The sequence below is a fragment of the Antrostomus carolinensis genome, unplaced genomic scaffold, assembly GCF_000700745.2.
Source record: "Antrostomus carolinensis isolate BGI_N321 unplaced genomic scaffold, ASM70074v2 scaffold8729, whole genome shotgun sequence".
Classification (NCBI taxonomy): domain Eukaryota; kingdom Metazoa; phylum Chordata; class Aves; order Caprimulgiformes; family Caprimulgidae; genus Antrostomus; species Antrostomus carolinensis.
The window spans coordinates 1-11,919 of record NW_010336363.1 but is presented as its reverse complement, the minus strand read 5'-3'; the positions used below and the strand labels follow the sequence as shown (position 1 = coordinate 11,919).

At 41.4% G+C, this 11,919-nt stretch overlaps 1 protein-coding gene across 3 annotated transcripts; it reads left to right on the top strand.

The window, feature by feature from the left end:
* Positions 1–2,438: 2,438 nt before the first annotated feature.
* On the top strand, positions 2,439–11,558 carry BKGD (beta-keto-L-gulonate decarboxylase). 3 transcript variants are annotated; one of them, XM_010174816.1, is made up of 8 exons: positions 2,439–2,578; positions 4,619–4,717; positions 5,674–5,747; positions 6,524–6,625; positions 7,589–7,765; positions 8,515–8,664; positions 9,231–9,347; positions 11,385–11,558. In XM_010174816.1, the coding sequence occupies exons 1-8, from the start codon at positions 2,521–2,523 to the stop codon at positions 11,556–11,558; spliced, it is 951 nt and encodes a 316-aa protein (XP_010173118.1). In that variant the 5' UTR covers positions 2,439–2,520. The 3 variants fall into 3 exon arrangements, with proteins under 3 accessions (XP_010173118.1, XP_010173119.1, XP_010173120.1); XM_010174817.1 differs by lacking the exon at positions 8,515–8,664; XM_010174818.1 differs by lacking the exon at positions 7,589–7,765 and having other exon boundaries at positions 2,521–2,578.
* The last annotated feature ends 361 nt before the right edge of the window (positions 11,559–11,919 follow it).

Here is an 11,919-nt window from a genome sequence, read left to right as displayed (position 1 = left end):
TCTCCTCTCTCCTCTCTCCTCTCTCCTCTCCATGATCCACCCCTTCCCCAAATCCCAGCCGCTCAGGCAGATGCCTCTGCTGTCCTGTAGCTTTTCTCTGCCTCCTTGTATCGCCCCGACTGAAGAACACAACCTCTGTGGACACAACTGTCGATGTTTCGCTCGTCTTGCTGTCATCACTACATTTCTCTCCTCTCACTGACTGCCAGCTTCAATTTTTCCCTGATGTTTCTTTAGCCCCCCACACTGACTCATCTCTAGCCTGCCTATAACCTCTCCTTTCTGGCTCTAAACTAGTTTTAATTCAAGTTTTGATACTAGGAAACACCCCCCCACACACACACTATTAATATTGTGGTTCCTATTTCATCTGTGTTCTCCTTGCCCTTGACTATTCTCTCCCGATGTTTTCTTCTTCCTTCAGCAAGTTTTGATACTAGGAAACACCCCCCCACATCCACCCCATTAATATTGTGGTTCCCATTTCATCTACGTTCTCCTTGCCCTTGACTATTCTCTTCTGATGTTTTCTTCTTCCTTCAAAAAGATAGACTTTTAAAGTCTTTAGGTGCTTGTTCTCCCAATCTAATAATCTTATCATCCTTTTAGTATTTGTGTTCTTTCTTTGAAAGTCTTGCATAGTAATTCAATATCAGTCTGCCCCTCCACGATGGATCTTAATTGTCTGCTGTCTCCTTTCAGGTTCTCCCTCTCCCACACCACATAAACTCCCCGGTGAATTATTTCCTTGCAGTGGTGACTTACAGATCTACTTTTTTTTTGTATACTTCCCGGTAAGCACGACTGTCTAGCAATTAGATTGGGTTTATCATGGCACATCGAGTTTTTCCCACAGTCTTTCCCTCTTTTCTTGATGGTGGGGAGCTGACTAGTGTCCTTTAAACAGCAGGTGATGGTCTAGGTGTTATATCTGAGTCTACTTATTTGAACTGTATATAAGTTTTGCCTCTGCCCTTTACACAACAGCAGTTCTAGCCTGTCTTCTCAGCCTGTTCCAGGACTTTTACAGTGTCTTGAGTGCTGGCACAGCCTCCTTCCAGACATGGCAAAAAGTTCTAGAGAGGATGAGGATCATTGAAAACAATGCTGCCAAAGCCATCTTCTCACTTTCTTTCTTTGATGGAATGACTCCCTTTTTGCATTTGGTGCACGCTTAGAGCTTTGGCATCTGATTCACTCCATCTGCCAATAGGCTTCTGCTACCAGATACACAAAATCCCACCCGTTACTTTTTCTTCCACAGCCAGAGGAGGGAGGGAGTCACCTCTGGAGAAAGGTAAGACCAACTAAGATGAGAATTACTATACACAGGTAGCTGCCTTTCTTCCTTTCTCTACTGCTTGCTATAGCAGTAATTTGAGGTGGCTGAACTTTGAGCTCAAAGACTTCAGTTAGGTGACCGCTATGATCTCCCAACTCTTTTTATTTCTTTTTTTCTGCTTGTTTTTTTTTTTCCTTTATGCAGACTCGAGAGGCCTATGGTATAAGGACAGTTATGACTTTCAACAATCATAAAAGCTAGGGTATTTTTAAAATGCAAGCTAGAAGTATAAATAAACAGCTAGGTCATATTATAGTCCTTCCTAAGAAAAGCTTTGTCAGGTCTGGGAATGTAATGGGGCTTTTGGCTTTTTCCTCCAAGGCCTGAGATCTAGATAAGTGGGACCCATTTTCTTTTTCTGCTGTGTGCAGCAGGCATGTGCCTAAGGAGTTAATAATTGCTGTGGCTGATTTAGAGGCAGTGTATAATCAGCTGTTTCTGCCCTGAGCTAATGGTTTGCCCTAGTAGCTGACTTTGCTGTCGCAAGGCTGACTGAAACACAGTTCATTTGTAAAGGGGTGCTCCAACTTATGTTCAAAACTTTTTGTTACAGGCTCTGTACCCACACAGAGCCTGATACTGCAGAACTCACTGCTGTTGTTTTCCAATTTGCTGCTAGCCTGTTTCCCTCTGGAAGGGGAAACACATGCCCAGAATCAATCGGAGACCATCTCAGAGCTGAGGTTGAAAGTCCACCGTAGCCAATGCTGGAAAAGTAAACATTAAGGTAGGGAAGACCCGAGGAGGTAGCTAATGTGATAGAAAAGCCCAGTTTTCTTTCAAAAACAAATTATGACTCCAGGCTTGCAAAGGACAGGTAAGTCTCCTGCCCTGTCCCTTGAACTAGATTCAGCATGGAGTGTGTTTTGCCTGCACCCAGGCGTAAGCTTGTGGACTGGCATATGTAATACTCTGAGCCAGCTCTGGAGCTGACAGACACATTTTCTTCCAAAGTGCATAAGAAAATTAACAATCCTGAAGCTGTTAGTCCTTCCTTTGATGGCAAAACTACAATTCTGCTGTTGTCTGTGTATTCTTGAGTGAAATTGAAAAATAAGTAACATATTGGAAACATCCTGTTCCAATTGTTAAACAATTATCCTTGTTGACAGGTCAGTCACTCCTACAGTGAGTTATATTGTAATTTCTTACCTGAAGAAATCGTCGACAATTAGGAAATGGCCAAAGTCGAAAAGTTTGCTTTTCACGTTCCAAGTCTGGAGGAACTTGCTGGGGGTAAGTTGTGCAGCATTTAACTTCTTACAAACTTACAATGTACTCTTCAAACTTATCTTAAAGTGCTCATCAAAACCTTCCTACAGCTAGTCCATACAGAGTGTTCCTTCTCTCAGCTCACTGAGATGTAAAGAAAAGCGCTATTTTTCTATATGCTATTATTTCTTTAAAGCAAAAAATGTCTTCTCCCCCAAACTCCAAGTGATATTGAAGCACACCAACAGACTCTTAAACCCTTTAAAACTGTCTGCTGCATTTGCAGATTTGTGCAGGAGTTGTGAAAGTTTGACAATTACAGACTCATCTGTCCTCCTCTACCCACCAGTATTACTTTCTCTTTCAGGACTACTCAAAACACAGCTGACAAAATTCAGTATAGCATGGCAGGTTCTCTTGCTTGAACCGAGTTGGCTCCTCTTTTGGGGATTGAGTTAAAACCAGGCTCCTGGAAACATTTTATTTAGTTTGTTTCTTGCCAAAACCTTCACAAAATATGCTCAGAATAACAGAATGGTTGAGGTTGGAAGGGACCTCTGGAGGTGATTTGGTCCAACCTACCTGCTCATGAGCTTCTTTCCTTGCCCTGGTAGAAAGGCATTATTCCTTCTGGCAGTCTGTCTCCTGCAGCAGATGTACTAAAGGTTTTTTTTTCCTTCAGAGAGGTCTTCAAGCTCAGCCTGCCACTCCCAAATCTGTGTCAGTTTGACATTTCCATGCTTTGAGAAGTGTGGTAGCAGCAGTACCCTGGGTGGTTCTCAGTGCTTTTCTCACCCAGTAGCTGCCAGGCTGGGGCAATAGGCCAGAGCTGCTGTAGTCTGTAGGCTCAGCCCAGGACAGTTGAGTACTGGCAGTAGAACAGCTTGAAACAGTATCAGAAAAGATGGATCACCAAGCACAATTTTCCCTCCCTAAGCTGTGAGTTTTGTTGCTGTTCAGTTCTTCAGTATAATTTGAGGAGCACCCTTTTCTTGTCCTTTTCTGCTTACTGGAAGGTACTGAGATGCACTTAGAAACCTTCCAAGTACCTTCTACTGACCCTTGTGGTCAACAGCTTGGTAAATCTGCTCCCAAAGTGGGATACAGCTAAAACCCTGACCGGAGGAAACACAGGCACAGGAAAGTCTTCTGATTAAATAAGGAGCTGCCTGATTTGAGATCACAGACTGGGTTTTCTGTTCTGTAGTTTGACATGTCTGCCAAAGCGGACCCCCAGGCATGAAAGAACTTGGACCTTTTACCTGGTGTTTGGAGCAGTGTATGTGATGTAAAGGCAATCCCATACTCACTTAAGGTTTGGAAGCTGTTTCCAAACAGTGAACTTGTCTAAGTCAGAATCCTCTCTGTCATTTGAGTGACTTTGCAGGTTCTGAGCCTAAAAACATTGATATGAAGCAAAAGCAGAAGTTTAGTTTTGGGGCTGTTCATTATCATCAGCACCATTCATTACCTGTCCCTTGCTGACAGTGGCACTTGCCAGAAAATCTCCATGTGAATGTAAACGTGACAGGCAATATCCTGTGACAGCAGAAGTTTCCAGACAGCAAAGACAGTTTGAGATTATAACTGATCACAAACAGTCTAGTTAACGTGTTTAAAGAACTGATGTCACTTCAGCTAAAACTTGCTTCCTCCTTTGCTCTCGCGTATTTGACCACGGTCACAATTGTCTGCTCTTGTGAAACAAAACCACTGCTGGATGTGGTTTAAGTTTATCCATGTTACTTCACATTGTGCTGCTCCTAATGCTACTAGGAGCAGTCAGTTATTGTATTTCAATTAAAAGGGTTTTTAAATTCTTAAAATGAATTAATGTGGTAGCTAACAGTTCTCTGAATAAGCTGTTGCTCTTCTCTAGAGCTCTGACTCAGGGAACAAGTGCCTACGGATTAAAATCAAAGATGTTACTTAGGGTGAGCATAAGTCGTTTAATGTATCTTGCTGAAATAAAGCCTGAACAGATACATTCACTGTTGTTAGTAACTTGTCAAACTCTTGGTAATATTTCATTGTCAATAACTTTGCCATTATTCTTTATTACAGTTTTGCAGAAAGGACTTAAAGAAAACTTTGCTGATGCTCAAGTCTCTGTTGTAGACTGCCCTGATCTGACTCAGGAACCCTTCAACTTTCCTGCTAAAGGTAACCTAGCATTCCTGTCTTCCACTGAGACTTCTCCAGTTCCTTCTACTTGATCCTACTCGGTTTTGGCCTTCTAAAGATGTTGGGAGAGGTTACATTGTTTTTCAGGTAGAGAATATGCATGAGAGGAAAGATCTATTTTATTCCTGGGTGTGCTTCCTAGTTGATGTATGAACAAGGACAAGTCGTTACCAAGTACTTGTCATAATTTTTTTTCCTTAACCTGTGATTGCACTTATTTCATAAGCTTTATTTAATCTACTGAAAAGGTTTTGAAATGAAGTTGTTCTCTTCCAGCTGGATAATTTTTTTAGATCCACGTCAATCACTGTCTGAACCTATGGAGTTGCACTTCCATTCATTTTTAAATTCCTGCCATTCATGTGTGCTGGTGAAGTGAAACTGTCTTATTCTGAGTGGGATTCATCTTCTTTGATATCAGCTGTCTGGAAGACAGACTTGTCATCAGTGCTACTTATCAGAGTTCCCTTTGTCATCAATGTAGTGAAAGAAACACCTCCAGAAGGTGATTCATCCCTTCATAAAATACATGTTCAAATAAGTGCCATGGGTTGTCTCAAGAGCTGGCCATCCAGCTGTGCTGAAATTTTAGAAGTGGAGACCCAGTGGAGGTATCCACTGTGCGGTGAGGCCATCTTCCTGGAGAATTGGCAAATGGCAGTTGTTGCCCATTGTAATATTTTTTTTTTGTGCTTAGAAAGTGTTAATTTTGCAACAGGTTGCCTAGCATTAAATCCTCCTGTGAATCGTTTTAGGGCTTACTGTCTTTTGACTTCTTAATAGTGCAACACTTGCTCAAAGCATGCTAGGGAAATAGTATTCTGAAAGGGTTTTAGAAGTTTGAGGAACTAGTTCTTTGGTGGGTTACCCTGCATGCTCATTTAAGATTATAAGGAGAAAATATTTTACCAAGCTAACTGGCTGTATTCTTCCAGGGATCTGTGGAAAGCCTAGAATAGCAGATGTGGGAGGTGTTCCTTACCTCATACCTCTGGTACAGAAAGAAAAAGTGAGTTTAATACATTTTTCAAAAGAAAAGCAATATATTGTTGAAATATAAACAAAACTAAGGGCTGACAGATACTATAAGATGCCACTTGTGAAAGAGACTTACTTTTCAGTGTTTCATGAGATTGATTCGGAGGTTTGTTAAACATAGACTATGTCAGGAAATTTTATACATTGTAGCAAAAATAGCGTCTTGTGGTTGATGGTTCATCTTCCCCTGCCCTCCCATACCAGATAGTTTTGGAAACTTACCATCTGTGACAAGAGCCATGGAAGGAACTACTGAACAAGGGGTGTTTATTTGTCTGTGTGTTTGTTTATGGCTTGCCACATGCCTGTGATTTCAAGTCACAGCCACGCTTCTTTGTAAAATCTGGCTCTATTTGCATTTTCAGGCCAACACTGGATTCGTGTTAGTGTCCTTTTCCAAAAATATTGTGCCTGCTTTCTGACAGCTCACCCCATCTGTCTCTATATGATATTCCCTTCCATTTTTTATTTTACACAAGAATAACTTTCAATAAGAACAATAATTCAGGTTTTGGGTAAAATGGCAGGGGAACACACAGGCAGACTCCACCTTTCAGAAAACAAATGGACATGTGCTCAATTTCTTACTACCAATTGTTGTGTTGTTCGGAAGCTATATTCAACCTAATTATCGAAAATACTAATGAGGGCATTGTGAATTAAATCATCCAGAGGTTACAGTGAACAGAATGACAATTCTGAATCAGAGCACCACACCAAAATCAAAGGATTGTTTCTCTTTTGCAGGTTTATGATCTAAATACAGTTGCAAAAGACATAGAGCTGCCTGGAGCTTTCATTCTTGGAGCTGGAGCTGCTTCATCTAAGATTCTTGGAGTAAATGCTGAGGTCAGTAATAAGTGTGATGGTTCTCAATTAATTTATGGAAGTATCTTAATAATAGAGCTATAGTATGCTGGGTATTCCCCATTTGTAACAAAACATTTAATAAACACCTTTCATGCCAAAAGCACATAAAACACATTAGAAGGAATTCAGATGAGGGCCATCCAGTGAGGTGCATACTATTGAGATAATAAAGATTAATTTTTAACTTGTAATTCTGCAGGAAGCATGTGATTGCTTTCAAGTGTGCAAGAAACATGATTTTTCAAAACTGACTGAGAAAGACCTGACCAGAAGTTTTAATGACAAGATTTAGAAATGCTTGTCAAAGTTGCTGGTAAATGCCTTGGAAATACTCCCTGTCTTTTGCCCTCTTGGATGGCTTTGTTTTACCATTGTAAATTTTAAAGTTGCGACATACAACATTATCATCTGCAGGAGAGGTGGGAGATGACAACTACTGCCTGTGGAGGCTTTGGTTGGTCAGAGTCTTTTCAAGCATAACCATATGATACTGCCATCTCTTTTTGATGCATGTATTGGCAGATGATCTCAGTATTAAATTTGGGTCACTATAATTGTGGTTGTTACTGTACACTAAGAAAGTATTACACAGAATTCCAGTACTTGCATGCAGGCCTCAGATCTCAATGGTTAGACTTTTTTTAAAATTATTTATTTATTTATTTTTAACACTAGAATTCATCTTCACATGAAATTAAATTTAACTGTCCAGAGAAAGTAAAACTGTTTTCTGGAGCTTTCAATTACATTACAATATTAGTGCATTTTTCTTACCAGTACAGACCTCATTCTGAGAGACAGAGCTGTGTGACCAAGGGGACTATTTCTTTGGGATCATGGTCCAAAGGTTAAATTGCATTTCTGCGAGTTCTGCTCATTTGATTGACTCTTCCATGTTTTTATTGACTTACTTGACTTATTCTTACATGTTCTTTTTCTCAGCTTATCCCTATTGTTCAAACTAAGAGTGAAAAAAAACCTGCTGTAAATGGGAGCTACGTTGCTCAGATAAATCCTGCAGATAAAGGGTGCTTGCTTGAGAAGTACAGCAGTAAATATACTGACTGTGAGTTTGGGCTGCTGGCCAACCTTTATGCCAGTGAAGGCCAACCTGGTAAGGTACGTACTTGGATCAAAGGTGACTTTGCTTGTAGAGCTTTGTGGATGAAGGGAAACTCATGTTTCGGTGTTCTCCTATCATTTTTCTGTGATAACAGTAAGGTAGTAATTTCATGAAAGAAATATCTAAACATGAGGAGCTGATGCTGGTGAATGAGGGGAAGAGTTGGTGGAGACAGAGGCATTTGAATTTTTGAGAGAGAAGTATTAGTTTACTAAAACTTTTCCATCATAAATCATCCATCCAAATCCAGTCCAAACTATCAGTGATTGAAGATAATGGTTGTACAATGTGCTTGTGTAAATCAGGTCTGGACACTTGTCTAGTTTTTTATAGAGGTGCTTCCCTCAACAGAGATGTTGGCAGAGCAGTCAAAAACTTGACTACTGCGTGCAAACTAAGCAGTAGTTTCCTGTTTCTTTGTTTCTAAGAGTTTTTTTAGAACAGAGTGGAAGCCAGTTGGTGAACAGAAAGGGGTTTCTTATTCTTATATCTTTGTCTGATGCATTAGGAAATGACTTGCTGCCCAGCACCCTTCACAGGCAAAGCTAGTGTTGAACAGAAAGTCAGGAAAGAGGGTTGGTCAGGTACTGGAAGAATGCAAGTGGAGCAGCACTTGTGGGGAAACTTGCATTTTCAAAAAGTAATTTTGGGTTATAAGCTTGGGAGAATTTCAGAGCAGCTTTCACAGACCTGTGCGGGCTGCTGCAGTGGGAGACAGCAGTGACAAATTAACTTAATTCTCTAGGTCATTGAAGTGAAAGCAAATGGAAGAACTGGGGAACTTAACTTTGTGTCTTGTCTGAGACAAATTTTAGAGAAACACTATGGAGAAAAACCAGTTGGGATGGGTGGTACATTTATCATTCAGAAGGGGAAAGCAAAGATTCACATTATGGTAAGTTGTTCTCAATTCATATAACTTTCTTCATCCTTCTGAAAACAGAAATATAAATCAGGGTGTAACATCTTAGTGCCTTGACTTTGTTTTGTATTTTTAAATGTATGCATAAACTGTTAGGATAAGCAGTGTATTAAAGCAAGGAGCTGACATTACGAAACTGACATTGCAAAACTAGATAACTTAATACCGTCATCTTTCCTTTTGAAATCTGTGGGCAGCTAAACAACTGTGGAACTATTGTAAAATTAATGGAAACTAAATACATAAACTGAGATGATACTTAAAAGAAGCAAGGGACTTTTTAAAAATAACTGAGCTTCTAAAATGTACCATGAAGAGAATCCTCACTTCAGTAGCTCTACCACTGCCTGTGCAATAAAAGAAGCAATATGCTGGTAACTTCTGTTTCTGGCAGAATGGGTGCTGGGAAGCTTCTTTTAGGCAAGAAGGAATGTGAACAGAATAGTGGGGAGGGGAAAGTGAAGGAAAGTTGCTAGAGAAAAAGTATCTTGACGCAAGCGTCTTCCTTTCACTTACAAAGCTTTTACTTTTTGCTGTAGCCTCCAGAATTTTCTGCCTGTCCCCTGAACACCGATGAGGATGTGAATAACTGGCTCAAATTCTTTGAAATGAAGGCTCCACTGATTTGTCAGCCAGTGATAGTTTCCAGAGATCCAGTGAGTCTCTTTCTCATTTCTAAGTGTAAACTGAGACTTGTAATTAATTTTGTCTTGGATGTGATTTTCCTTTTAAGAACAGGAGTCTGTGTATATATTGTGTTAAACTCTTCCAGAGGTGGTGTAATGAAATAGAAGCTTCTCATTCCTGTCACTGGTTTGAATTGAGGTGAGGTCAGTCTGTTCTGAAACCCACTGGCTCTTCATAGTGGATTGAACTTAATGGTACAGTTTCAGTTTTCAGTGTTTGCGTCCCAAACCCAACAGCATTGTTTGTGTTCGCTGCTGGCCACACCAGGAGAAACGTCAAGAGCATGGAAGTGTGTTCATGTAGTTCACTTTCATAAGAACTGTCTCTGCTAATGCTGTGTCAAAACGTGTGAAGCATGTCTCTCACAATTGCCAATGCAAATTAAAGCCTGCAAAGCCTCATGCTAGAAAGTTATCTATCATTCACAAGCACTACATTCAACAGCATACACTTCTGGATAAAAACCAATCTGGTTTCAAAAGCAATTAAGATGTTTCATCATTAGAAAGACTATTTATTTAAAAGTAACCAGGAAACAATAGATGAAAATAACTGTTTATAAATAACAATGCAGTCATAAGTAATTAAAAAAACATTTTTTCCAGAGTTAAATGAGACTTGTAGACTTGGGTATGTTGAAAGGTGTGACTTTATTGTGTCATTATGTGGCAGCCTTTGGCCTAAGGCTAAATTCTGTGCATCTTCCCAGAATCAACTGATTAGTACTTTGAAAACAGCCATCGACAGCTGCTGCACTCAGAGTCAGTGCAACTTGTGTAGTGGTTGCAGCTGGGTTACTCCAGTCTGTATCTGCTGCAAGCTCCACAGGACTTGGCTAAGCCTTTGGTTTTGGAAATGTTTGAGTGTCACTACAGAGACAGCAGTAGAAGGTGGCATTCAAATGCCATAGCATTACTCATCAGTATCCTCTTGTGGCTCAGAAAACCAACTGTATCCTGGGCTGCATCAAAAGAAGCATGGCCAGCAGGTCAAGGGAGGTGATTCTCCCCATCGTGAGACCCCACCTGGAGTGCTGCATGCAACTCTGGGGGCCCAAGAAAGACATGGACCTGTTGGAGTGGGTCCAGAGGAGGACCATGAAAATGGTCAGAGGGCTGGAGCACCTCCCTCCTATGAGGAAAGGCTGAGAGAGTTGGGGTTTTTCAGCCTGGAGAAGGCTCTGGGGAGACCTTATTGTGGCCTTTCAGTACTTGTAGGGGACTTATAAGAAAGATGGAGAGAATCTTTTTACCAGGGCCTGTAGTGACAGGAGAAAGGGCAAGGGTTTTAAATGGAGAGAGAGCAGATTTAGACTTGACATGATGAGAGTGGTAAGACAGTGGAACAGGTTGTCCAGAGAAATTGTAGATGCCCCATCATTGTAAGTGTTCAAGGTCAGGATAGACGGGGCTTTGAGCAACCTGGTCTAGTGCAAGATGTCCCTGCCCACGGCAAGGGAATTGGACTAGATGATCTTTAAAAGTCACTTCCAACACAGTCCATTCCATGATTCTATGATATATAAAACTAGTGGGGGTGATCTCAAGGTTTAGTATGCTAGTTGTTACTTTATTTGCTATTCTTCCCATTTTCATCTAAGCTAGCTCTCAGAATTGGAGTAGAGATTGTCCCGTGATCACATGGGTCTGTGGCATTCAGTGCAAAGGGGGTCTGATCTCCAGGAGGGGTTCCTTCCTGTGACTGCTTTATTTAATCTCAAGGGAAAGAAAGAAAGAAGAAAAGAGGGGAAAAAAAAAAAAGGGAAATCTCCGGGAGGTTGACACTAAAAGTTGGGGGCTCTCAAGGTTTCTAAATTCTTTTCTCTTTGATGTCCTATGGTAAAGCCTTGTACAGCTCCTCTTCTTTTGTCTTCCTTGTTTCACAAGCATCTCGCCAGTTTTCACCGCTTAATGGTTGGAGTAGGCTCTGAGGTGCATGGAAATAGGCAGTATAAACGACAGACGGTCCCTGGACTTTTAACCACTGCTCACATTCTCTGGTGACAGGGCTTTGATCTGCGCCTGGAGCACACCCACTGTTTCAGCCACCACGGGGAAGGAGGACACTACCACCAGGACACCAGCCCGGACAGCGTGCAGTACCTGGGCTACCTCCTGCCTGCTGAGCTGCTCTTCCGCATCGACAGGCCCCCGGAGACCCACCTCGTCGGGAGAGACTGAGGCAGGCTGGCAGCTCCGGGGAAGGCGCGGCAGCTTAATCTCTCTAAAACACAAACGCTGATTTTTATAGCGCTTTTAATCCTGCACATTTATCAGAGCCAGGAATAAATAGGACAGCAGTTGAACTGCCGCCTTCTTAGTTTTGTTACAGTGAGAAATGCAGAGCGTGCGTGTCATTGAAATTGTCGCGACTGAATCGAAACGGTAATTTCATCGCGGTGTTATAAACTGGAGGGTTTTTTGCTGCCTGGGTGAGGTTCCTGTGTGGCTGGAGCTGGTCATGGGGAACCACAACTGGATTTGTGTTTAGAACGGGGAACGAAACCACCTTCTGGTCAAAAATAACGCTGTGAAAGCGGAT

What these genes read in the sequence shown, in the direction of transcription:
- BKGD (XM_010174816.1), top strand. Translation starts at nt 2,521, where the DNA reads ATGGCCAAAGTCGAAAAGTTTGCTTTTCACGTTCCAAGTCTGGAGGAA. An exon ending in TCTGGAGGAACTTGCTGGGG is followed by an intron (nt 2,579 to 4,618) that starts GTAAGTTGTGCA and finishes TCTTTATTACAG; the next exon opens with TTTTGCAGAAAGGACTTAAA. An exon ending in CTTCAACTTTCCTGCTAAAG is followed by an intron (nt 4,718 to 5,673) that starts GTAACCTAGCAT and finishes GTATTCTTCCAG; the next exon opens with GGATCTGTGGAAAGCCTAGA.